This window comes from Typopeltis vanoorti, chromosome 1 (assembly GCF_054136105.1).
Source record: "Typopeltis vanoorti isolate ZY-2024b chromosome 1, IOZ_Tvanoo_1.0, whole genome shotgun sequence".
Taxonomy (NCBI): domain Eukaryota; kingdom Metazoa; phylum Arthropoda; class Arachnida; order Uropygi; family Thelyphonidae; genus Typopeltis; species Typopeltis vanoorti.
The window spans coordinates 3,397,084-3,424,573 of NC_143549.1; the positions used below are offsets into that span (position 1 = coordinate 3,397,084).

Consider the following 27,490-nt stretch of genomic DNA (forward strand, 5'->3'; position numbering starts at 1 on the left):
GTTCTTGGACCACTGCTATTTAATTTGTTCATTAATTATATAGGAAAGGATCCAAGAGGAACATAGATTGGCAGACTGGGCTAAGGAGAATGGATGTCAGTTTAATGTAGCAAAGTGTAAGGTTATGCATTTTAGGGTGAAAAGATTAGCAGCAGTATACCGCATTAGTGGAACTGTACTCCAGAAATTGAAGAAGCCAGAGATTTGGGAGTGTTGGTGGATAGGGAATCGAAGTTTAGGGGACACATAGCAAAAGTGGCTAAATCAGCTCATCAGATCACGTGGTTACTGAAGAATACTTTTGATGAGCAGAGTATTCTTCAGTAACCGACCGACCTGTGAAAGTTGGTTTTCTGTAAACAGTTGTTGTAAGAATACCGGAAGGTGAACCGATGAGAAGGACATCTAAAAATGATAACTTGTCTTTTTCAATCTCCATGGTAAACTTTATACGAGGATGTAAGGAATCAATACTGCTTAAAAAGGAAGGTAAGGAGTCTCTGTTGTGAGGCTATACAGCAAAGATGTCGTCTATATATCTAACCCAAAAGGATGATTGAGGGAATATAGATGAGAACAGGACTTCTTCTAGATGTTCTAAATAAAAGTTGGCAAGAGCAGGAAAGAGTGGACTTCCCATGGTTGTTCCTTCCACTTGGTTGTAAAATTTGTTTTGACATAAGAAATATTCAGAGTGCATTACGAAATCAAATAACTTTATAATATTTTGTGGGAAGATGTCAGCAAGTAATTCTAAAGTCTCTTTGAGGGGGTACGTTCGTATATAAAGATTCTATATCAAAAATAACCATAAGATCTGTAGGTTGTAAAGTGATATTTTTCAATTTATTTAAGAAATCAGAAGAGTTTTTCAAAAAAGAGCATGAGTTGCCAATGTGTGATTTCAATAATTTAGATAATATTTGGCTATGATCGAGATGGAGTATCTTCTATCACTCTGGATTGAGGATTATAACCAAAAAGAATACCTCTTTGTATAGGGAATATTATTATTATTACGGGCAACTCTAGATATTAATATTAATATTCAGACCGAAATATTCGGCAAATTAAACATTATTCTTGTGTAAACGTATATATATTTCTAATCATTATGTCACAAGCAGGTTATTGTTCCTCTTTATCGAGTCGTGTTAACTACTGTCCCCAGATCTGGACGCTAGGGTTTCTTCTTGATGGGGAGGAGGTAGAGAGGATCCAGAGATGAGTGACCAAGATGGTAGCTGGTCTATGGAATGAACCTTATGAGAACAGATTGAAGATCTGTGGGTTACAGAAATTGGTTAATAGGTGGAAAAGGGGTGATATGTTTGAAACATTAAAATTACTGAGCTGTTTTTTACAAGATTATTCAGAGGAAATTTTTCAGAACAAGTCTGGTGGTGGGAGAACTAGGGGCCATCCATAGAAACTGAGCAAGAGTGTAGCTAACAATGGTGTTAGAACTGGGTTTTTTACTTGGAGAGTGGTGAATGAGTGGAATAAGCTGCCAAAGTCTGTTGTGGGTACCATAACTATGAATGAGTTCAAAGCAAAGTATGATAAATACTGTGCGAATGCTGAATAGTTCTTGACATGATGTTTAGGGCCTCCCTCAATGAGTCTGAGGACTCCTTGGAGTTGCCTGTAATAATAATAATAATAATCCCTATACTAAGAGGTATTCTTTTTGGTTATAATCCTCAATCCGGAATGATAGAAGATGCTCCATCTCAATCATTAAATGGCTTCTATTTCAGGGATCTTCATGCTTAAAGAAGCAGTAGTAACTTTTCCTTGTTCTTTGTTCTTATTTAATGTAGTCCAAACTGTAGACTCACTGTATCTCAGGTCTTGCACGATCATTGTATTACTAGTGTTAATTTCATGTCTCTTAATGACTTCCAAATTTTCTGCTCGCTCTAGATTGGCAACAAAAAATGTCGTGTAATATAAAATTTCACATAATGTAAAAAAATTGCGTTAACTTATTAATCACTCGCTTAAAGCGGGAAATAGTATCATTTCTCTCAATTGCACTAAATGATTATCGCACATATCAAATTCTGGTTACACGAGGTTTTCCTGTATCGCAAGTATTATGTGAATAATGAGTAATATGGGATTAATGTCAACTCCATCAGTGAAATATTAATGGTTATTAACCTATCATCAGTGGGAATGACATTTAAAAAAAAAAGTGATTATTTATATAAATAGAAATAGGGGATATTATTATTATTATTCGTGACACCTCCAAGGAGTCTTCGGACTCCTTGGAGGTGTCACGTACCATGTACCAGTGCATTTGTACCATCGGTAGGCTAAAGATTTTTTTTTTTTTCATTTTTATAAATTTTATATATATATATATATATATACACACATATATTTATTTATTTATATATAAAGAATTGAATGACTTGAACTGAGATTTAAGTAAAAAGATTTTAATATAAAAACACGACTAGTTTTGGCTTGTAACAGCCTTAATCAGGTGACATTATAAAAGAAAGAAAAAAGTAAAAACACTAAACACTGAAGGTTAAAAGACTATGAACAACATGGAGAGTCTCTATACATAATTAGCATGAAAACATTGTAGTTGTATTTAAAGCTGTTCTTTCATTTGTTGCATTGTTGGGAGAGCGTGCTTGCAGCATCACATGAATGCCAGTTCATGATTACAGCTTTTGGGAGGTTGTAGCTCAAGTTATTATTTAGATGAACAGGATTGAAGATTATTTCTCTAGATTCCACGATTTTTCTCTCTAGTTCATCATTGCAATGGAAGATGTTAGCAGATTTTTCCCAGCAGACTTTGTGACTTTAGTTTTCGTCATTAGGATTGGCCGAGAAAAGGATATTACTTGATAATGCACTAGCTCGCTGTCTCTTGTAAGTAATGTCCCTCATGTGTTCTTCCATACACAATTCGACAGATTTGTCTGTCTGCCCAACAAACGAAAGAACAGCTTTAAATACAACTACAACGTTTTTCATGCTAATTATGTATAGAGACTCTCTATGTTGTTCATAATCTTTTAACCTTCAGTGGTTAGTGTTTTTTTCTTTTTTCTTTCTTTTATAATGCCACCTGACGAAGGCTGTTACAAGCCGAAACTAGTCGTGTTTTTATATTAAAACCTTTTTACTTAAATTTCGGTTCTAGTCATTCAATTCTTTATAAAAATATGTATGTTAACCGATTTAATGATCATTCTTTCATATATATATATATATATATATATATTTTAATTTTTTAAATTTATTTTTACATGGTCTAGAAACTTTGCTCTAGAGACCAAACATGGAACTTTTTCAAGCCACTTCAGGCCTCCAGTAATCTGTGTAGTGGTCTCACACCAGGCGATGAAATACATCACCCTCCTAAGTGATATGGCTCTTTCTTTAAGGATTACTATTATGCACTGACTGAGAGTTCACTTATAAAAAATGCATCTTTTTGACATAGGATTGATTTGGTATTGAATGAGGACTTTTGCCCTTTTAAGTTTTCTGTCTGGTCTCTGAAGAGAACCAGCCAATGAAAAACAGCAGTCAGACCAGTGAAACCTTCATCAAAAGCTCTAATAAAAGCGTATATATATATATATATATATATATGGATTGCTAAAGAAAGAGCCATACAACTTCCTTTCAGTGATGTAAAATTACTCAGGCAAAGTGGATATTAGATCTATCATCAAAGTTGAATGCTTGAAGAAACTGAAAGTTTCATGAAATTGACCTGACAGTTTACAAGAATATAATCCTTCGTATCAAAGTTGTCTTATCTTGCACTACTTAAAAGACATGAGTGCTACCCAAATGTCCATATAACATCTGTTAGGCCAGTGAAACTTTAAAATAATGCACTAATAAAAGGCAAATATATGGACGCATTGCCAAAGCATCCATAAAAGGCAAATATATGGACGCTTTGGCATTGCATATGTCTTTTAAGTAGTGCGAGCTGAGGCAACTCCTATACCAAGGATTGTTATCTCATAAGCTCTCAGGTCAATTTTATGAAACTTTCATAGTTATTACAAACATTCAGCTTTGAAATAATGTTGGATCTAATGTCCGCATTGCCTATGTAAATATATGGATGCCTGGCAATGCTCATGTCTTCTATGTAGTATACATGCTAAGGCAACTGCAGTGATGAGGATTATATTCTCATAAATTCTCTGATCAAATCAGTAAATATACAGAATCCAATTTTTTGTAACCAAAAATGCAAGGCTTTTGTTGTTGCTGCTGCTTTTGTCTATTTGTTTTGAGAGAGGGCAAGAGGATTTCTAAAAATTAAAAAAAAAAAAATATATATATATATATATATATATACACAAATTATTTTAAATGACTGATACCAAGAGATAAAGAGATGTTTTAAAAATACCACTAGTTTACTAGTTTCATTGAATGGATCAACTTCTTCAGGTATCACAATCAAAGGAATATACAAAAAATAACAGAGACTTAAAAATTGCATTAACAGTACTAGTCCAAAAAATCAGTAGTACATTTTGAAAACAGTAATGCGATCTTGAGTTCCAAAAAAAGTTGACTACATGCTGTCACGAGTGCGCCAGTATTGAACAGAGGTAATGTGTGCATCAGAAAGATTGAAACTTAGGCCGTTATTGATGTGGGAAGAATCTAAGGCAATTTCTCTGGACTTGACAATCTAATCAAGTTTCATGAAAAAATCTCTTTTACCTTCGAACTGGAATCCAATGACTGTCTCCCCTTTCTAGATCTGAAACTTACCAGATGTTCTGAAAGTATTAAAATCTCAATTTTTAGAAAACCTACTCGTACTGACAGATACCTTCATGCTTCTTCCCATCACTACCCTCTGCAAAAATTTGGTATTATTTCTACCTTAGCACATCAGGCCAAATCTTTACTAACAGAAGAAACAGAAATTGAAAATGAACTCCTTTTTCTTAAAAAGACTTTTATCAATAATGGTTTCTCTCCTAATAAGAGTGAAAAATTTCTTTCTCTCCATCACTCAACTGCTTCTGAAGATCCCTCTCCCCCCAGAGCCTTTATTTCTTTGCCTTACATCAGCTCTCTTTCACCAAAACTAGCTAAAATTCTCAAGAAATTTAACTTCAGAACTTGCTTCACTATGCTCCCAAAACTTCGCTCCATACTTAGTAAAACTAAAGAGAAACATCTTCCAACTCAGTTTCCTGGAGTCTACAAGATCTTATGTGATTGTGGAAAGCCATACAATGGCCAAACCGCTAAATCCATCCTTCTTCGTCTGGAAGAACACCGTAGAGATATTTCCTACAACAGTACTAGAGGCAGTGCTCTCTCTAGCCACGTTCTTTTCTCCGTTAACTCAGATGAAGGCCGCCAACACATTGTGGACTGGACACAAACTTCTAATATCCATGTGTGCTACGATGAACTTGAAAGAAAGAATGTCGAGTCCAGAGAAATTGCCTTAGATTCTTCCCATATCAATATGTTTCAGTTTTTCTGATGCACACATTGCCTCTGCTCAATACTGGTGCACTCGTGACAGCACGTAGTCAACAAAAGCGCACGTAGCAAACAAAACACTACATGCTAGTCGCATTACTGTTTTCAAAATGTACTACTGTTTTTTTGGATTAGTACTGTTAATGCAATTTTTAAGTCTGTTATTTTTTGTATATTTCTTTGATTGTGATACCTGAAGAAGTTGATCCATTCAACGAAACTAGTAAACTACGGTAGTAGTATCTTTTTAAATAAACCATGTCATCTCTTTATCTCTTGGTATCCGTCATTTAAAATAATTTATAATATTTTCTACCGAGTAAAAATGAATGTTCAGAATATATATATACATACATACACACATAAGGCTTATGTTAATAAACTTTACAGAGTCCTTTTTTTTTTTTCTTTCAGCAATGGTATGCTGCACAAATAACAATGTTATGCAGCTGGCTGACAGAAAGACTGGATCATGGACTACATTCATTTCAGCTGGCTGCACTTTCTCACATTATGAAAGTAAGTAGTGTTCTTTATTAAACTCTCTTCTAACTGTTGCTTATCCAAACTAATCAAAGTTTCTAACCTGTCATTTACCCTGCTATTATTCTTGATCCACCCTAATTGCACTTGATATGAAAGGATACCTTTACATGTAAGATAAGGAAGTAATTTTGCCTCTTTATAAGGCTTTGATAAGACCACACTTGGATTACTGTGCACAGATTTGGTCTCCCAGGTTCCAAGGGGATAAAGAAGATGTGGAAAAGGTGCAAAGAAGAGTTACAAAGATTATATCTGGATTATGGGATTTAGATTATGTGGACAGATTGCAAGTATGTGGATTACAAACTCTGTTTAACAGGAGAAAGAGGGGTGATATGATAGAGGTCTATAAACTTTTCAATGGGTGTTATAGTATTTCAACCGATGAAATTTTTCGTTATATGGAAGGCGGGAAAAGAACACGGGGGCATCCATGGAAATTAAGGTTGTTCACAGTCAAGAAAGGGGTAAGAGCTTGGTTTTTCTCCCAGAGAGCAGTGAGCGAGTGAAATAATTTGCTCTTAGGGGTAGTGAGTGCATCTAGTGTAAATGAATTTAAGGGAAGGTATGATAGCTGGGCTGGGTAATTTACAACCTCCCTCGATGAGTCCTTGACTCCCTGGAGGTCTTAGATAATAATAATAATAATTTACTTAAGTATAAAGAGCTAATCAGCTTCATCCCCTTAATTTAAATAATAATAATAATATTTGCTTCAGTTAGAAACTAGTTACGATCACAATCCATCATGATTAATTATCTATCACGTTTTATGCTTTCTAGATTCCAATTATAGTATATGAATTTTAAACTTAATCATTGAACATGAATAATTTAGAACAGATGTTGACTAAATGCATAACAAATAATAATAATTAATGTGCTTAGTAGCATCTATTAACCATTCACTCACATGAACTGTGCCAACAACATCTTAATCTGAACAATGAAGAATTGCCCCTGGTTGGCTAAGTGGTGTAGATGATGATGGTAGTTGCTGTTGGCGGAGGCAGAGAGTTGTCGAGTAGATGCCCCCCCCCCCCCCCTCGATGAGTCTTTGGACTCGCTGGAGGGTCAAGTAATAATAATAATAATATTACTTAAATTAAGGGGATATTAAATCCCGCATAGTTTTAAAACCGAATGAGAAACTCAAAAATCAGAATCAGAGAGTTTCTTGCCAAATATAGTAAACTATAAAGTATCGGCGACACTAGCATTAGCCAATGCAAGTGATCCTAGTACGTAGTACAATACCGGGCAGCTCGTTGCAAAAGTGGTAAAGTTCTGATAGCTACTCTTAGGTATTTTCCATAATGTAAAAACACATTTCCTAGGAAATGTATGCTGTTATTACATTATGGAGGGAGGTCACTACCCAGACCGGTTTCAGCCTTTTTTGAGGCTTCATCAGTGAGTAGCTAGACCTAATACCGAAGTGTATAGCGAAAAGAACTTATGTACTCTGCGAATGAGTACATAAGTTCGCAGAGTACATAATTGTACTACGTACTAGGATCACTTGCATTGGCTAACGCTAGTGTCGCCGATACTTTATAGTTTACTATATTCGGCAAGAAACTCTCTGATTCTGATCTTTTAGTTTCTTATTCGGTTTTAAAACTATGCGGGATTTAATATCCCCTTAATTTAAGTAATGTTTTCATTGCCGAAATGAAGCTTATTAGCTCTTTATTCTTAAGTAACTTAATGGTTGCACCTGTTTGGGAATCTCATTCACAGAGTACATAAGTTCTTTTCGCTATACACTTCGGTATTAGGTCTAGCTACTCACTGATGAAGCCTCAAAAAAGGCTGAAACCGGTCTCAGTAGTGACCTCCCTCCATAATGTAATAACAGCATACATTTCCTAGGAAATGTGTTTTTACATTATGGAAAATACCTAAGAGTAGCTATCAGAACTTTACCACCTTTGCAACGAGCTGCCCGGTATTGTACTACGTACTAGGATCACTTGCATTGGCTAACGCTAGTGTCGCCGATACTTTATAGTTTACTATATTCAGCAAGAAACTCTCTGATTCTGATCTTTGAGTTTCTTATTCGGTTTTAAAACTATGCGGGATTTAATATCCCCTTAATTTAAGTAATGTTTTCATTGCCGAAATGAAGCTTATTAGCTCTTTATTCTTAAGTAATAATAATAATAAACTGTCACTTCCATATTAGACTGGCCTGTGAAGCGTATAAACAGGAAACATGACTATATTTCTAAAACACATCCGTTTCTTAACAGACCCATGCTAGTCCTCAAAGAATCATTCTCTAATCCACTCAGTCCTGTGCCCTGGTGCAGACTACTTTCTTTGAAACATTAATTAGCATTTCAAAAATGCAAACTACATTGTAATTATGTCTGCTTTTATTACTTTTGTGCAATAATACTGTTTTTCCTTCTTTCTATTCCATGAATAATATTCAAGAGCAAGATTTTCATTAAATCCCTCTACATGTATATCATTTGATCCTACCTAGTTGGCCAAGTGGGTATCATTAGCATACCCACCCTCCAGGTTATGGATTCAAATCTCACCATGGACCAGAGATATTTGTGATTGTCTCTAGGTGAGAGATTTCATCACCTAGTATGAAACCACTTTCTGAAGTAATCAATTTGCTTGAAAAAATTTCCATGTTTTATTTCTAGAGTAAGAGTTTTTCTACTCTTTATTCTCTTTCTTCTTTGAATGCCATCTCCTATCAGAGATCGGCAACCACCTAGGCAAATTTTGAGTGATCTTCGGCCATTCTGAATAGTCTTTTAGAGCTCTTGTCAGTCCACTGTCTGATATCTGCCAGTCAAGATTCTTCTTCCTTGTCTTCGTCTTCCATTTATCTTCCTTTTTCTTGTTTTTGCTCTCCATGGGATTTTTAGCATTCATCTGTATAACCGGATCTCAAAGGCTTCAAGTTTTTTATCAATGTTTTCTTCGTGTTCATGTTTCTGCACCGTACAGCAATACAGACCATAGATAGCATTTAACCATGCGTACTCAAAGAGCTCTAAATTTAAATTGCCATTGCACAGTGTTGATTTCAATAGGAGAAAATATTTTCTTGCCATTTCAATTCTAACTTTTATTTCCATTACTGGATTGCATTCTTCATTTAACTAGCATCTGGAAATATTAAAATTTTGTCACTTATTCTATTTGTTTCCCATTTAAAGAAAATTAAGAATTGGTTTCTTGCTAAAGATCATGAATTTAGTTTTGGTGGTATTTATTCTTAATCCCATTTTTTCACTCTCTTCATGAAGTTTGAGAAGCTTTTGAAGATCCTGAATATTGTCACTAAGGAGAGCTTTGTGATCAGCATGTTGCATGTTATTGATGATTTCACAATTTACATTAATCCTTTTGTTGGATCGTCCTTCCTGTCTTTTGATCAGCCATCTTGTTATAACATTGTTCTTATTAAGGTTAATTAATTGTATGTTGATTACTAATTCAAATATAGGGAAATTTCTATTATATTGCGCCACCCTATATTCAGATTAATCTATGAAGAATAGTGGAATCAAACATTAATTAACTTTAGCAGTCTAATGTTTATATATAGGCTGAATTTTACAATAACATATAAGGTTCCCGCTAGGTCCGATAGTTTTATGAATGGTGCAGTGAAAAAGAATCAGGCTAACAACAAATTGAAATCAATAAAACAAAACATTTAATGCAAAGTTATATAATATATACATAAGCATACTTTGGATACAAGATAATGCAAAATTAACTCTGTTCAACTACACATAACATTCACTTAACTTTTGGTATTAAACACTGAGCTTCAAAATCTAATGTCTCCCTATAATAAATTTAGTTTAATCTTTTATCCCAGTGAGAGCAAACAAAGTTTGCCCCTGAAAATATCTTCAGGACAGAATATAGTGTTGTACTATCTTACCTGGGTAAGGGATTGGCCACTACCCAGACTAGTTTTGACCTTTATTGAGGTCTCTTCAGTGGGAGCCAGGCTCAGAGTTGGAGATACCAGGCAGAAGCAGTAGCAAGGTCATCTTTATCTATAGGAGTTGCCAAAAGGTTTGCCACCTTTTTTTATTAAATTACTCTGGATTTAGAGAAAGATGTTGAAAGTTTATTTTTCACTTGGTTAGACTATAATAAATTTAGTTTAATCCTTTATCCAAGTGAGAGCAAACAAAGTTTGCGCCTGAAAATATCTTCAGGACAGAATATAGTGTTGTACTATCTTACCTGGGTGAGTAGTACAACACCAGACAACTCACAGCAAAGGTGGAGCAAGCTACCAACACTCCTATCCCAGTATCTCCCATAATGCAAAACACATCTCCTTGTGGATATGTATACTGTCCACCATACCCTATCTTCTCAAGCTCCTCATGATGTCATATTCATGAGGATGAAATACCCAAAACATTGAATACCTCACCTGTGTTTTCTGCAGCAGTTACCGGTCTACCATTTTCATTCACTAACATCATACTTCCATAATTATTCTTTCATCTACTTGCCATATATCAAAAAAATTACTAGGATTTTTTTTGGCTTGATTAGCTAATTTATACTTATACTGTGCTTTTTCTGTCCTTATTCAGCTACCTTCCTGATCTTCTCTTCTTTTTCTTCTGCTTCTTTGTGCATCAATCCAAAGATTGGTTAGTTATAGCAACACATCACAACATCCTGTCTTGTGATCTCCTTTTTATCTCTTCAAAACTGTGAGCACCAGTTAGATCATTATGTTATTTATATATGAAATTCTTGGTCTGCCTTGTGGTCTCTTTCCTTCTACAGCAAGGGACAAAGTGGAGCTTCTACAGCTCCCCTCCATTATTTCTGTAATCCAGTCCCCCATGCCTCAAATGGTATCCAATTAGGCTTATTCTTCTCTTATTGATGTGGTTTATTAGTGACCACACTTCATGAACTATATTTAGAACTTCTTCATTACTTTTCCTTTCTGTCCAACTAATTTTCATCATCTTTCTCCAGCACCAAAGTTCAAATGCCTCCAACTTTTTGATATCTTGTTTTATTAGCATCCAGGCCTCACAACCATATAGTGCAATGCCCCATGGGTGCTAAGTCCTTTACTGGTAAAAAATGTTGCTTCTGTTGTAGAATTTTTTTTTTTTTTTTTTTTGACCAAGATTATTCATGCTTTAATATCTGATTGGTTTCTTCCATCTTCTGTGATAAGATTTCCAAGATTGTTTAAAAGAGGGTACCTGTTGTATTAGGTTATTATTTATTTCCAGGTTTATTTTTATTGGATTTGCTTTACTTGTAATTAATAGTTTTGTTTTCTTATAATTAATTTTTAGGCTGAACTGTATGAAAATTTCTTCCATCTTTGTCAGGGTAGATTTCAGTTTGTCTTCGTTATCAGCTATAACTACTATATCATCTGCAAACTATAGCTAGTTAATATCAATTCCATTTATCTTAATTCCTGTTTCTATTAGTTCTTTTAGTTTATATATTGCATCTTCAATGTAGAGATTAAACAGTATGGTGAAAGAGAGCACCTCTATGTATTCTTGCTATAGCAGTTTTTGTTTTGCTGCTGGCTATTTCTATTAGGGTTTCTTGGTGCTTATAAAGATTATATAGACTATAGCCTTCTATCTCTCCAGTCTACCTTTATTGTTTTTAGGAGGTGAAACATTTAGTTCCACTCGATACTATCAAAGGCTTTCTTCAAGTCAAGACTATCAGAGTGTTTTGATTCTTCTCAAATCTTATTTCAATAACCTTTCTTAAAGCTAGGATTGCTTCTCTTGTCCCTTGCTGTTTCCTGAAACCAAACTGGCCATTGCCAATATACTCTTCAGTCTTCTTTGTTAGTCTTTTTTGTATAGTTTTTGGTAGTATTTTCGAAGCATGTGATATTAAGCTTATTGTTCGATGATTTTCACACTTGTTTGCATTATTTACTTTAGGAATCGGTACGATAGAGCATTGTGTAAAATCTATTGTGAACGATCCCCGTTTCATATATATCCTTTATGATCTTGAAAAAGTATGACTTAGTTATGTTTCCTGAATATTTTATTAATTCTCAGGGGATGTTATCAATGCCTGGTGCCTTGTTGGCCAACAGTTCATTTAGTGCCCATTTAAATTCTTCTTTTAATATAGTTGGACCAATTTCTTCCACATCAAGTCTTGTTTCATCTTCTATAGCGTCTAGATGTTTTTCACTATATAGATCTTCTAAGTACTCCTTCCATCTTTCCGAAATTTCTTGCTTATCTATAAGTATGCTTCCCTGTTTATTTTTGATAATCGTAGTTCTTTTCTTGTTTTGCTGGCTTATTCCTTTTATGATGTTATAAGCTTTATTGATTCTCCCAGTCTTTGTTAGATCTTCTATTTCTTTACATTTCTCCATATACCATTGTTCTTTTGCTTCTTTACACTTTCTGTTTATCATATTTTTTATATCTTTATATTTGTCTTTGCTTTCTTCATTTAGGGAGGTTCTTTAATCCTATGCAGTCATTGGCAGCCTTGATGATTGTATCCTTCAAGTGAGTCCATTTTTTTTGTCTATATTTTTCTTTTCCCTCTCTCCAGTTTTAATGCTTTCATCAGTTAGCTGTTTATAGTTTCTATGGTTTTCCTCTCTGTTCAGGTTATTTATGTTCCATTTGGGCCTTTTCCTTTGTTGTGACAGATTTTTAAATTTCAGATTGCATTTCAATAAAACCAAATTGTGTGCTGTCAACATCAGCTCCCTGGTAACTTTTGCATGATTTTACATGATTTTTAAATCTATTTCTTGTTCATAATGTAATCTATTTGGTACCTTCCTATATCCCCTGGCATTTTTGAAGTATACCTTCTTCTTTTTGGTGCCTCATACCAGAGGTTATCTCCTATTTCATTTCAGCATCCAAGTCCATACTTTCCCACCTCTCTACTATCTTTCCAATCATTGCAATCATTGGTCATCTTCACCAATTATTGCATTCCAATCACCCATGACAATAAGATTATCTTCCTTTTTGGTCAGTTTGATTAGATTCTCAATATCTACATATACACTCTCAACTTCATCATCACTGTGGTTGCTAGTAGGCATATTATTATTATTATTACCAAGACCTCATGGAGTCAAAGACTCATCTGGGAGCTCCTTTTATCACACACACACACACACACACACACCATCATACCGTGTCTTAAGCACACTCCAATTCCTTGCAGACACCAGACTCTCAAGCAAAGCATTCCAATCATTTAAACTCTACACGAAAAAAACCTGCCTCTCACTCCCCCTACTCACACCCTCTTTATACAGTTTCCAGGGATGACCTCTGGTTCTCCCCCGATCTCCCACTATTTTCTGAAGAACTTCTCCAGCATTAATCCTATAACAACCCCTTACCAACTTATGAGTTTCTATCATATCTCCCCTCCTCCTCCTCCTGTCCACCAGACTCTGCAAATTACATCTTCTCAATCTTTCCTCATACTTGACTTTCCAGAGGTCAGAAACTACCTTAGTCAGTCGCCTCTGGACCCTCTCCAACATCCCTTCATCCTTCTGAAAACCAGGTGACCAAATCTGGGCACAATAGTCCATGTGTGGCCTAATCAAAGCTTTATACAACGGAACAAGAATCTTCCTACTTCTACAAGTCAATGTCTTACACATCATTCCCAGAAGCCTTTGTGTTGTCTTCACAATTTTGGCTATGTGTCCCCTAAATTTCAGATCCTTATCCACTATCACCCCAAGATTTCTTATTTCCTCCACCTCTAACAATATATCCTCACCAAGCATAAATTCTTCATCCCATCTTTGTTTTCCAAATTTTAAAACCTTACATTTTGCAACATTGAAATTTATCATTAATATATAAATTAAACAGTAATGGTCCTAAAACACATCCTTGAGGCACTCCACTGGTGACTTTCCTTTTCCTGGATATCGCTTATCGCTCCTCCATACACAACTTCATGATACCTATCATATAGCCAGTCTCCAATCCAATGCACTAATCTAATATCCAACCCCATCTGCTCTAGTTTGACTGTCAACCTATCATGAGTTACTCTATCAAAAGCCTTTGTGAAATTCAAGTATATTACTATGTATCCTTTTCCTCTGTCCAAGGAAGCAGTCACTTTATTGTAATAATAAATAGATTACTAAAACATGACCTCCCTTTAGCAAATCCATGCTGTCCATCAAAGATAATACCATTGTTTTCAACCCAATTCTGGATCCTAGTTCTCACAAGCTTCTCAAACAACTTGACACACACATATAGGCCTATAGTTTGATCCCTTAGTTCGATCACCTCCCTTATGAAGTGGCACAATCTTGCCATCCTTCCACTCCTTAGGGACTTGACCGAGTGCAAGACTCATATTAAAAAATATGTCAAGGAAGGTGTCACCTCCCTGGCACATTCCTTCAGAATACGTGGTGATATATTATCAAGTCCCACAGCCTTATTAACATCTAGTTTGCTCAACTCCTCATACACCTTCTGCTCACTTACAGTCAGTCTCTCCTTCCCATCATCAACTGCTCTCGATATCTCCATGAAGTCACATTCACAAGGTTGAAAGACCTTTATGAACTACTCATTAAGTATCTCCACCACACATTCCGCAACAGCTGTCTTTATACAATTTTCTCCAATCAATGTCATCCTTCCATAATCATTCTTTCTTTTGCTGGCTACATATCAAAAGAATTCCTTATGATTCTTTTTGGCTTCCTTAGCTAACTGCTGTTCATACCTCTCTTTAGCTACCCTCACCAAAGAAGTCACTCTCCTTGCCTGGTCTTTGTAGACCTCATGGAATTGGTTATTTCCACTTCTCTTATGCTGCCTCCACAATGCCCTTTTCTCTGTATCACATGTTTAATCTCTTTATTCATCCATCTCACACCTGCCTTATTTAACCTTCTCACCCTTGGAATACATTTAGACATTGCATCTACTAGATAGTTTTTGAAAACCCCCCCAAACTGCATTGATCTCTTTTCCAGCTAACTTCTCATTCCATGCTACATTCTCAAATTGTCTCCTGAGCTCTTCATAATCACCCCCCTTATAGTTCCACATATACTCTTTTCTCACAGAGGTCCTCACACTGCTGGCAACTACTCAGGTAATCACCTCATGGTCACTCTCACCAATTGGTGGATGATTTGACACCTCATTTATAATTACATTCTCTGATGAGATGATCAAATCCAAGACCCTCAATCTTCGTGTGCCCTCTGTTACATACTGTCTGAGGTAGTTATCCCTCAAAAACTCAAGAAACTCATTTTCTTTACTTCCAGTTGCTATCCCATCATTCTGGTCTATATTGCCATAATTAAAATAGCCCATAATGATCACGCTTTTCTTATTTGCTTGACTAATTTGATGATACATTTCATTATCACCACCATGCACATTACCTGGTCTACAACAACATCCAACCAAGTATTTGATTCCATTCACCTCTATCTCACACCATACTGCCTCAAAACCACTGGCACTATTTCCCTCTTGCATCTCTATTTTGTAAGAACATAATGCTTTCTCTATCATCAATAGCACTTATCCCTCTGTTTTTACCCCTCTATCCTCTCGAAATACATCATACCCTTCCCTTTCTATTCCTGTCAGGATGTCGTCCTCTTCCAACCATGTCTCACTTAATCCAACAATATTTGGGTAAACAGATGCAATTATTGCAACCATTTCATCTGCCTTGTGTCTTATACTTGTAGCATTTGTATACAAACACAATAGCCCATTTCTGGATCTACAGTTAGTTCCACCAATAACACTCACTCGATGTGATCTCTCTCTCTCTCTATGCTCCACTGGGGCCATTATTTGTATTATTATAATATTTGTTAGTTTTGCTTCTAATTTTACCATTATCAATCTGCTACTACATTTTACTGAGTTGATTATGCTTCTTCCCCATTCCTTGAGAACCACCATGACTCCATTTTTTGCCGTCTTGTCGCCTGAATAAATGGATCTGTAATCATCCCTCCAAAAGTCTCCAGTTCCATTCCATCTCATTTCACTAATTCCCAATATGGCTATTTTTAATCTATCCATTTCTCTCATCAGATTTTCCAATTTGTAGGAGGGTTCTCACATTCCACGTCCCAATGAATGTACAAAGATTTCACTGGTTTACAACCTGGGAAGCCTTGCTTCTTCCCCTGCCGTGCACAAGTATTGAGCCATTGTGCACTTTACTATCTCTTAGAAAGTCCATCTTACTGCTATCTTACTAGGGAAAATAAAACAAGGTGGTATCCCCTTATCTTCCTTTTCCAGCAATAGTCTTCTAAAGAGGTTCAGTGTGCTAGCCATTTCTCATTCTTTATGAATGTCTGCTTATCACAGTATCCTTTACACCATTGTCACTTATGGTGATCTTCCGCTGATCAGGATGAAAGTTGTTGCTGTCCTAACTTCCAGCAGGTGCCATGCTGCTAAGCTCATCCCCAGGGGACCTATGAATAAGCAGTCATGGACAATGGGACAGCATCTACCAACAGGAAGTGGTAAGAGAGACAGTGGCATGGCTATCTCTGTAAAACCGCTTGCTGTTGATCATGATAGCACATTGTCCATGATTGCTTATTCACAGGTTCCCTGTTTATTTGCAGCTAACCTCTGTATCCAGAGGCCATTCCTCTATCCACAACCTGGGGATGCACTTAGCAGCATGGGACCCATGCCCCAAGATTTTCCTGATCTATTCATCATATTCCTTGTATAACTGATTATTATCCTTCATTTTGTACTGCTTCTAAAATTCTTTTTCTAGATTACACATGCTTTTATCTCTTCATTAATCCATTTTACTTTTACTTATTTAGCCTTCTCACCTTTGGAATGCACTCATATTGCTGGATTAAAAGCTTTACTGTGTAGTCTAAGCGAATGGGTGTCTATTTATATGAGAATTATAGAGGAATATCCCTACCAAGTGTTATTTCAAATAAGATTTATACAAGCATATTTGAGAAGAGGCTAAGAAAAATTGTGAAAGAGAAATTTGAATAGCACATGTTTGGTAAAGGCTAAATAAGAATTGTTAGGACTAGATTTTTATTTGAAGGCATCAAGAATTCATTGGAGGTATAGCAGTGTTCTGTGTTTAACTTTATAGATCTGGGGGGGGGGGGAATAAAACATAAATCATTTGACAAGGTTAATCAAGAGAGAACTTTTTTTCAAAACTCTACAATCATATAGTATAAATGGGACATTATACAGAGCAGTATATAGATCATGATTCAGGTTGTCATTAATTAAAACTAAAGGAGGTATAATAAGATGGTTTGATGTAAAATCAGGTGTATGCAAGTGTAAATGCCATCTCCACTCATCGTCTGTATGGATTAGATTATGAAAGAATGGTATTAAAATTCCTAATATGGTGTTGGATTCTGATTATGTAGAGATTAGAGTAATTATTATTTGCTTCAGAATCCAACATGATCTTCCATCACAAAGGCTAGACTTGTAAATATTATTTAATGTAAACAACTTATTTTACAATTTAATATTCATATAACTACTTTAATTTTGTCTAATATCTAATTATTTAATCAAAGATATATGTATTAATAATGAAAAGACTGTATTTAAATATTATTAAGCTATTTTATTTATTACTATGTTAATATTACAAGAATTTATATTTGATAATTTAACTGTGCATTATTTGAAATGTAAATATTCTCTATTTATTCCTGTTTGTAGAAGTTAACATTATGCAATACCTCAATTTTATTATATTTTGTTTTGTTGTCATGGAAACGTATGTAAGTGAGCAAGCACGGTTTGGAACACCACGTGAGGTTTATTGAAAAGAGTTTAGAAAGAAATCACGAGAAGAATTTAGGCGGGAAGAATGGATATAAAAAGCAATGAACGCTGAAATGATTATGATTAGAGATTTATAAGAGAGAGATTGGCATTAGGTTGGAATCGGAGCATTCGAGAATCACAGTGCGATAATAGCGAGTCGACAAGTCACTCAAGCAGCTAAATAAAGTCTACTAGTCGAGAGGCGGTTAGCTAATAAGTTGTAGAATAACAATTATAGCTACAGAAAACAGCTGAGTGACTACTAAATAGACTAGCAATACTTGAGTTGAGATTTAATTTCATGGCCGACCTTTCAAGGACACACGGAAACTTGAAGCATAGCACGAAGTAATTAGAGACAACAAAGTTGAGTTTAATGATAGCGGTGTTAAGAATTATGGTACCTAAAGGATTAAATTGATGTCGAAGGAGTAGGCAACTGTGCATATTAAACTTCAAGTTAAGGAATTATTGTGTGTTACCTTAGTACAAGAGTTGTTAGTAGAACACTGAATTAGTTAAGTGATGTCAATTGTAGTGCAAGCGGTTTGATCTGTGCAAGAACGTTTGATTGTGTGTATTGTGGCCGTTAATTAATGCAGTTATTTCTAAGAAGATTTTTTTTAAACGAGTGCCGTTAATTGATTAAAGTGTATACAGTTACAAAAAGTGTTTGCACATAAGTATATGAAGAAGGAAAATTGTCGGTAAGAATATTCCAACCATTAATATTCCTATACAGAGAAGTGTGTGAGTTTCATCTTAGAATTTCCTTATAATAACAGTAACTATTGGTGAGAATTAGCTAAAGTTTAAAATTAAAAGTATTTGTTTGTGAAGAGGTGTGTTAGTGCGATTTTATTGTATTTGGAACTTAAGGAACTGCAAGAAGACTGTACTAGAGATAACAGTTTTAACATTGTATGAGTTGAATGATTGAATTTACCTGAGGAGTTAAAATGTTTGTAATATCTTAATTACTGATTTCAAGTTAAGTGTAAAATTTGTGATTTTAAAATTAAATGTTTGTTTTTGTTAATCAAAAGATATATTTTGCCTGAATCTCTTTTACCACCATTCATAAAATATTCGAACCAAAGCGAGTAAATTAAGTAAGTCAAATATACTCGGCCAGTATATATTTTAAGGAGAGATAGTTGAAGGTTGATTTTTCTTCAATTCTTGAACTAATTCAGATATAGAGTGGCACAGTCTTTAAATATAAATTTTCTCTATATTTGAATTAGAAACCAACTAGCAACTATTTTTAGGTTAAGAACATCGTAGTAAATAACATGTCGGATCCAAAGTATAGATTAAGAACAAGTAGGATCCAACAATGGAAATGAGGGATGTTAAACTTAATATTTTACTTTAGGCAGATGATGTTAAATTAATTACATTTTCTGACTGATTGTTTTAAAATGCTTCATAGCCCCCCTTACAGGAATAAAAAAAAAAAATAAAAAACAGGTAAACAAATCTGTACACAGTAATCCATGTGTGAATCAGTAACTTCTTTACTTACGCATTATTAATCTCCACCTCCTCCTCCTCATTATAAACAACTTTCCAAATCCTTTCTTTTATTCCCCACCCTCCCCCATTTCTAGCTGCATGACCCCTAAACTGCAGGTCCATGTTCATCATCACATCAGATTCTTTATCCTCTCTTCCTTCTCCTGGATATCTCCCCAATTGTGCCATGCCACATCCTGGCCTTCCAAACATAAAATCTTATAATTTGCATCACTGAATTGGCACTCCACTCATGCACCTGCACAGTAAGTCTATTCAAATCTTTCTTTACATCCATAACAAATTTCACCTCTCAGATCTACAAACAACTGTGTATTTCCATTTAAATCTCTCTCTCTCTCAATATCATTAACATACAAGTTAAATATTAATAGCCCTAACACAGACACCCTTCAGCACACCATTACTAGGGACTTTCCTTTTCTGAAATACTGCTCCCACACACAGAGTATGCTGATACCATGAGTGCAGGAGATGCATTCAGAAGACTATCTATTAGTCAGTCATCTGTCCAAGTCACTAATCTATTATGTATCTGCCTGTGTGAGTGGGTTTTCTATATACAATGAAGGAGAGGTTACCGTTCAGAAAGCCTGTCACTAAGGTGTCTACTAAGGGTAGACTATTATTTTCCTTTCCATTATAAATTGGATTCTTGGATGTAGACTATTGAGGTGACTGAGGAAGGAGTCTAATGTATCTGGGCCATGAAACCGAATAGAGAACATGTTGTCTACGTATCTTAGCCAGATAGAAGGTTTGATAGGTTCTGAGTCTATGGTTCATTTTTCAAACTTTTCCATGTAAAAATTGGCAAGGGGATAGTGAGGGGAATATAGCAGTTCCCGCTATCTGTTTTTAAATTTTGTTCTTCCAAGAAAAATAACCAGAATAATTGATGGGAAAGGAAAAGAGATCTAAGAAATCAGAAGGAAAAATGTTTTTTAAAAGTGTTAAGGTATTATTTAAAGTTAAATTATCAGTCAAGATTTTAAATGTGTAGAGTGTTTTTTATATATATATATATATAGGATCTGGTACATCCATGGTGTGTGGGGGGGGGTAAGAGAGTTTGCCTGCTGTTTTGACAATTTGTAGAATGGAACATCAGTGGCATCTACTACAGGTATTAGGAGCAATTAGTTTTAATCCTTTCTTAGTGCTGTCAATACTCCATTAAACTTCCAACATGATGTCCTCCCAGCACTTAAGGCTTAACACACAGGTGTTGACATTTCTTTATACTAACCCCTAAGTGTCTGGAATAAAGAAGATGAAGTGGTGTGGTGCTGATAGCTTCAAGCTGTTCAAAGATTTACTGCAATCAGTCAAACTGTTGTTGACAGAAGATACTATACTGACAGGAATAGAAACAGTAGGACAGTAGGGTATAGCATTTTTCACCAGGATAAGAAGGGCAAATATAGTGGTGGAGTATTGCTCATGATAAGTAATGTTGTATCCTCTCAAAATGGAGGATTGGGGTGGGGGGGGGGGCAATGGTACTAAGCTTAGTGAGTGCAAAAAGAATTATTGGTATGGGAAATTTTAATTACAGCACTTTAAACTTGACTTGAAATAAGAAACTACATAAAGGCCTTAGGCAACATGTAGTAGAAGGAACCCGAGGTTTACGAGTTATGGATTTGGTCATAGCATCAGATGATCTGATTGTAACTGAGATGCCATCTCTGTATTCAGTTGGAGAACAACCATGTTGTTTTGATAAATTTAGTTTAATCCTTTATCCAAGTGTGAGCAAACAAAGTTTGCGCCTGAAAGTATCTTCAGGACTGGGGTAAGGTGGTACAACACCAGGGCACTCCTTGCAAAGGTGGGGCAAGCTACCAGCACTCCTATCTCAGTGTCTCCCATAATGCAAAACGCATCTCCTTGCGGATATGTCTAATGTTATGCATTAAGGGAAGGCCACAACCCAGACTAGTTTCAACCTTTATTGAGGTCTCTTCAGTGGGAGCCAGGCCCAAGTGGAGATACCAGGCAGAAGCATTAGCAGGTCATCTCTACCTATAAGAGGTGTTGTACCACCTTACCCCAGTCCTGAAGATACTTTCAGGCGCAAACTTTGTTTGCTCACACTTGAATAAAGGATTAAACTAAATTTATTATACTCTAACCAAGTGAAAAATAAACTTTCAACATGTGGTTTTGAATTAGAAGATGAATAGACCTGTAGGAGTATCACAGAGGAAGGAATTTATGTGGAATTATAAGCCTAGTGACTGTAATAATCTTTGAAATCAGTCTGGGGAAGTTCCATAGATAGAAGAATTGGAAGCACAAGATATCATCAGTGCATGGGAACTGGTGAAAGCTTCTTGACAATGACAAAGTTTATTATCACTGTTATTACATGACACCTCCAGGGAGTCCGAAGACTCATCAAGAATGGGAGGGCACCCGTTCTGCAACTCTCTGTCTCTACTACTCAATCCATCAACTACAGTCGACCACAACTACACCAGTGCCATCTACTGCTCAAAATTACTAGTATTTTCACAGACAATCACAAACATCCATGCACACAGCGGGATTCGAACCTGCAGCCTTTTGGCTGGAGAATGGATACACTAACCACTGACCAACCATGCCGGCTTTAAAATTCCTTCAGTTGTTGACTAGAATAGAACTTACTATGCTCTTCCTTGTGGCAGTCTAGTATCATGAACAGCACAATCCACTTCCACTGAGTTACACAGGCACAAAAATTAACCTGGGCTGCCTGCATGAAAGGCAGGAATCCTAAGCACTAGGTCACATGGGAGACAAAATTTCCCATTTGGGAAATTTATGTCCTGATAAACATATGGAATGGTATTGCCCATATTGTGGAGAAAAAACAGCAACAAAGTAAGTCACTTCCTGACTTATTTCATAGCAATAACGTAGATGCACAAAGAAAAGCATGCTAAAAGAATTGCTGAATTCCTATATGGAAGAAATATATTAAAAAAATATTCAAGAATATGAAGAATACTTAAGATTTAATAATGATAGTGTAGAAGAGGTAATACTAGGAAAAGTTCACAATGTCAAATCCAAACTGATGGAAGTCATGTTCTCTCTCTTCATGTGATAAAGAGACAGGAAACTTTCCTGTCTCTCTATCACATGAAGAGAGAGAACATGAAGTTAAAAATTGAAGTAAACCTTCTAAAAACATAGATGGAACACATGATATGAAAAGAAAGGAAAAAAGAATTATCTATATAGGGAATTTCAGGTGAGAAAGTAGAAGACTTCTCTACCATAATACAATATAGAAATTCTGATGACAGCAAGAAACATCACTTCAGTCAGCTGAGGACCTCAACATAATAATGATAAACCAGCACCAATAATTGCACATGTAAGTAGCAGAAATCTTAGCGATTACATTCTTACAGCATGCAAAAACTTGAAGCCAACAACAGTAATGCTTAACTTACAGCAACTCCATCACCAATATATGTATTCTGACGAAACTACTGTATTTTTCGATAGATAATGCGTGTTATCTATACAAAAAAGTCTAAATTCGTTAAAAATGAACATACGTGGTATACATTTGAAAGGTATGAAGGTAAATCAAATGTAATAACAGAACTAAGGTAGAAGTATTACTTAATATTTATTGAACATTACACTATTCAAATCCAAAAAATTCTTCATCAGACTCAATATTAAAAGAATCAGTTCGTTAAAAATTTCGTTTGGTATTTCTTCAGCTTCATAATCATTGTCACCAGACACCTCTGCATTCCCTTGTGCTTTAATGAAACCATTTCTAACACAGTTTTCAATTACAGCAGCCCAACTTTCTACAATCCACGTAACTATATCTTTATATGACATTCTTTTCATCTGCCCTGTTTTGTTATATTCATGGATGCCATTCATCATCCAGTCTTCCCACTTAGCCTGCAAATTGTCTTTGAATGGTTTATTTATTGTAAGATCAAGAGATTGGAGTTTTTTTGTTAAACCACCTGGAATGACGGTCAATTTGGAATACTTACAATTGTTTTAACTTCTGCTGTCATGTGTGCCCTACACAAATCCAACACTAATAAAGATTTTGGTGAAAAATGCCATTTTTCTCTTTCGCCACACATTCTCCGACCAAAATTTCATAACCTCGGAATTTATCCAATCTTTATCATTAGCAGTAACAATAATATCTTTGGAATCACAACCTTTTGGAACAGTCTTTCTTTTGAAAATCACCATCGGTGGCAGTTCTGAACCATCTGCAGTTAGAGAACCACAGTAAAGTTAGACCTTTCATATCCTCTTGTAGCAACTGAAACCTCTTTTTCTCCCTTCAGATTCACAGTCCTAGAACTAGATATGTCAAAACTTATGGGAACCTCATCCATATTCCTAAAGTGACAAGCATCAGTCCCACACAAATTTTCTCTCAGAAATAAATGAAATTTAGCTACTTTTGCTTCCCAGTCGCACGGCAAATTTTGAGCACACACTTAAATTGTTTCTCTTCATAAATCCAAAAACCCAAGATGGGTAGGCCTTGAAATCCTTTATATTATCATTTTGCCCAATTCTTTTCGATTCCTGCAACACACGGACAGTAGATATTCTCATACCTTTAGCACTTTTACTAACAACCCAATCAAACAGTTTTTCCCCTATGGTTGGCGACAAGTACCTTCTAAACCTCATAGCATGTTTCCTCGTATGTAAACATTTCAGGACTGTTTGAGCCTTTTGCCATTCACGAACACTACTTTCTCCAACACCGAACAATCTACCAGCTTCACATTTCCCTTTTTCCTTTGTTACTTCTACCACTTCAAGCTTGAATTGCACTCTGTAGGATTTTCTCTGAGAAGTACTTCTATCTTCCATGGGTAATTCAGATCTAATAATAAAATATGAACAAATAATGATTTACTTTATGAAATATTTTAAAACAGGATATACGGAATAATCGACCACTGCTACTAGCAATGCACGTGCTTTTAAAGAATTCCTCTGTCCTCTGTCTGTACTTCCTAACTCTACCGCTAGTTGCCGCATGCACATTATATATACATCAAAAGGAGTGATGAAAATGTTGGGGGGGGGGGGGGTGCGTTATCTATCGAAAAATATGATAGTTGTGTTCTGATTTAAGTTTTTGTCTTATCTCAGTGTTTCCAGTCAGTAAAATTCTAATATAAAAATGTCTACAATCCGAGTAAATACCCTTAATAATAATATATATATATATATATATATATATATATATATATATATATATATATATATATATATATATATATTGTTGAAATTAGGATTTACTCGGGATGTATACATTTATAAAAATAAATTTAACTGACTAGAACCCGAGAAAGTATAACAAAAACCTTTAATACATCACAACTAGTTTCATCGGTGCTCCGACTTCTTCAGGTGAGAAATAAAAACATAAGATATAAAATAACACGCTAAAAAATGAACTTTACAGCTTAATAAAAAGCAGAATAATAACAGTCATATTTGAATAGGTGACCGCGTGCTACCGTTGGCATGAGTAGAATGTGTGCGACAGCTAATTTTTGAGCGCCAGTACTGGATTACTGCGCTATGGGAATCGGGTAAATTGTAGCTAAGATTATTGTTTAAATGTGAAGGTTCCAGAACTATTTCTTTTGATTCGATGATTCTTCTTTCGAATTCATCCTTGCAAATATATAAATTAGTAGTGCGTTCCCAATCAACTTGATGTGGCTGTTCTTCAAGGTTAGAGTTTGCCGAGAAAAGGACATGACTGGAAAGGGCGCTCGCTCGTGCTCTACTGTAGGAGATGTCACGTCTATGTTCCTCAAGACGAAGTGAAACAGATTTGTCTGTCTGGCCAAAATAAGGTCGACCACAGTTGCACAAAACTTTATAAACACCAGGAAAATGCAGATGGTTGTGTTTTGGTTTTGGTCGACTCAGAAAAGAACGAAGTTTTGGCAGCGTAGTATAGTCGGTCTTTATGTTGAATTTTTTCAGAATCTTAGCTAGTTTTGGGGTAAGAGTGCTTAATGTTGTGATTAACAAATCCTCTCACACACTTTCCCCTGCAGAACTTAGTGTGCTCTCAAAGGGCCTTAACTTCGTTCCTTCTCCGACCTTCATTCCTAAAGAACTCTTTCTTACGAAAGTTGAGAAGGCAGCTGGACAATTACCAAAACAAACTGCAAATCTACTTAGGATCGATGCCATCTTTACCATTAACAACAGTCGTCGTCCTACAGATAATCTATCGCCGACAGAAAGGAAAGCAATACACCAACTTCGTAACAACAATGACATTATTATCTTACCTGCTGATAAAGGGAATGCAACTGTAATCTTAGACAAAGCTGACTACCGTTGTAAGATGAACAACTTGTTAAGTTCTAATACGTATTCTATACTAGAAAGTGATCCCACAAGAGAACTTCATAACCGTACAAACAATCTTCTGAAATCAACTTCTGAACTTCCTAGACATACAAGACTATCTCTCCGCTCTCTCCATCCCCTCATTCCTCGGTTGTACGGCTTGCCTAAGATCCATAAGGTTGACACCCCTTTAAGACCTATTGTGGAAGGGATTGACTCACCTACGTACAATCTGTCTAAATATCTTGCAGCTTCTTTAAAACATTTAGTTGGCAATTCTTCTTCCTTCATCAAAAACTCTGAAGATTTCATCTCAAAAATAAAAAATTTGAATCTTTTAGACTCGGACAGAATGGTGAGTTTTGACATCGTATCTCTGTTTATGAATGTTCCTACAGATGAAGTTCTGAGTCTTCTTAAGGACAAGGTTTCTAAAAAAGTGTTTGCTCTTCTAACTCACTGCATCAATTCCGGCTATTTCTGCTACGAAGAGAAAATATACAAACAAACTAGCGGTTTAGCTATGGGCAGCCCTCTATCTCCAGTCTTAGCTAACTTTTTTCTAGAAGATTTTGAAGAGAAAGCTATTTCCTCAGCTACTTTGAAACCTAAACTGTGGTTACGTTACATTGATGACGTCTTCCTTATTTGGGGACATAGTTTAGAGGAACTGCAAAACTTCCTAAACCATTTAAATAACCAACATCAAAACATTAAATTCACATCTGAACTAGAGATTAACGGCGTTCTCCCCTTCTTGGATCTAAAGATCAGTAGATTTCCTGACTGTCTTAAATTTTCAATTTTTCGAAAAACCACCCACAGTGATAGATATTTACATGGTTCTTCTCATCACTTCCCACCTCAGAAACTGGGCATCATCTCGCCCATCGAGCAAGATGTCTCATTTCCACAGAAGAAGACCTTCAAACAGAGCTTAACTTCCTGAAAAACACCTTCTTAAATAATGGATATTCGTCTCGTAACATCACTAAACGTTTGAGACCATGCCAACATCCTCGACAAGAAGATGACTCCAACCCTATCACTCATATACAGTTACCTTTTATCAGCACTCTTACCCCAAAACTAGCTAAGATTCTGAAAAAATTCAACATAAAGACCGACTATACTACGCTGCCAAAACTTCGTTCTTTTCTGAGTCGACCAAAACCAAAACACAACCATCTACATTTTCCTGGTGTTTATAAAGTTTTGTGCAACTGTGGTCGACCTTATTTTGGCCAGACAGACAAATCTGTTTCACTTCGTCTTGAGGAACATAGACGTGACATCTCCTACAGTAGAGCACGAGCGAGCGCCCTTTCCAGTCATGTCCTTTTCTCGGCAAACTCTAACCTTGAAGAACAGCCACATCAAGTTGATTGGGAACGCACTACTAATTTATATATTTGCAAGGATGAATTCGAAAGAAGAATCATCGAATCAAAAGAAATAGTTCTGGACCCTTCACATTTAAACAATAATCTTAGCTACAATTTACCCAATTCCCATAGCGCAGTAATCCAGTACTGGCGCTCAAAAATTAGCTGTCGCACACATTCTACTCATGCCAACGGTAGCACGCGGTCACCTATTCAAATATGACTGTTATTATTCTGCTTTTTATTAAGCTGTAAAGTTCATTTTTT

General features: G+C 35.7%; 1 protein-coding gene across 3 annotated transcripts in view; it reads left to right on the top strand.

Moving 5' to 3' along the window:
* Cadps (calcium-dependent secretion activator 1) overlaps positions 1–27,490 on the top strand; it is a 1,213,340-nt gene that overhangs the window by 1,137,802 nt on the left and 48,048 nt on the right. For all 3 annotated transcript variants that reach the window (XM_090396519.1, XM_090396528.1, XM_090396537.1), the window contains one exon: positions 5,923–6,027. In XM_090396519.1, the coding sequence (XP_090252645.1) occupies positions 5,923–6,027 (105 nt within the window). The remainder of the gene's footprint in view (positions 1–5,922; positions 6,028–27,490) is intronic.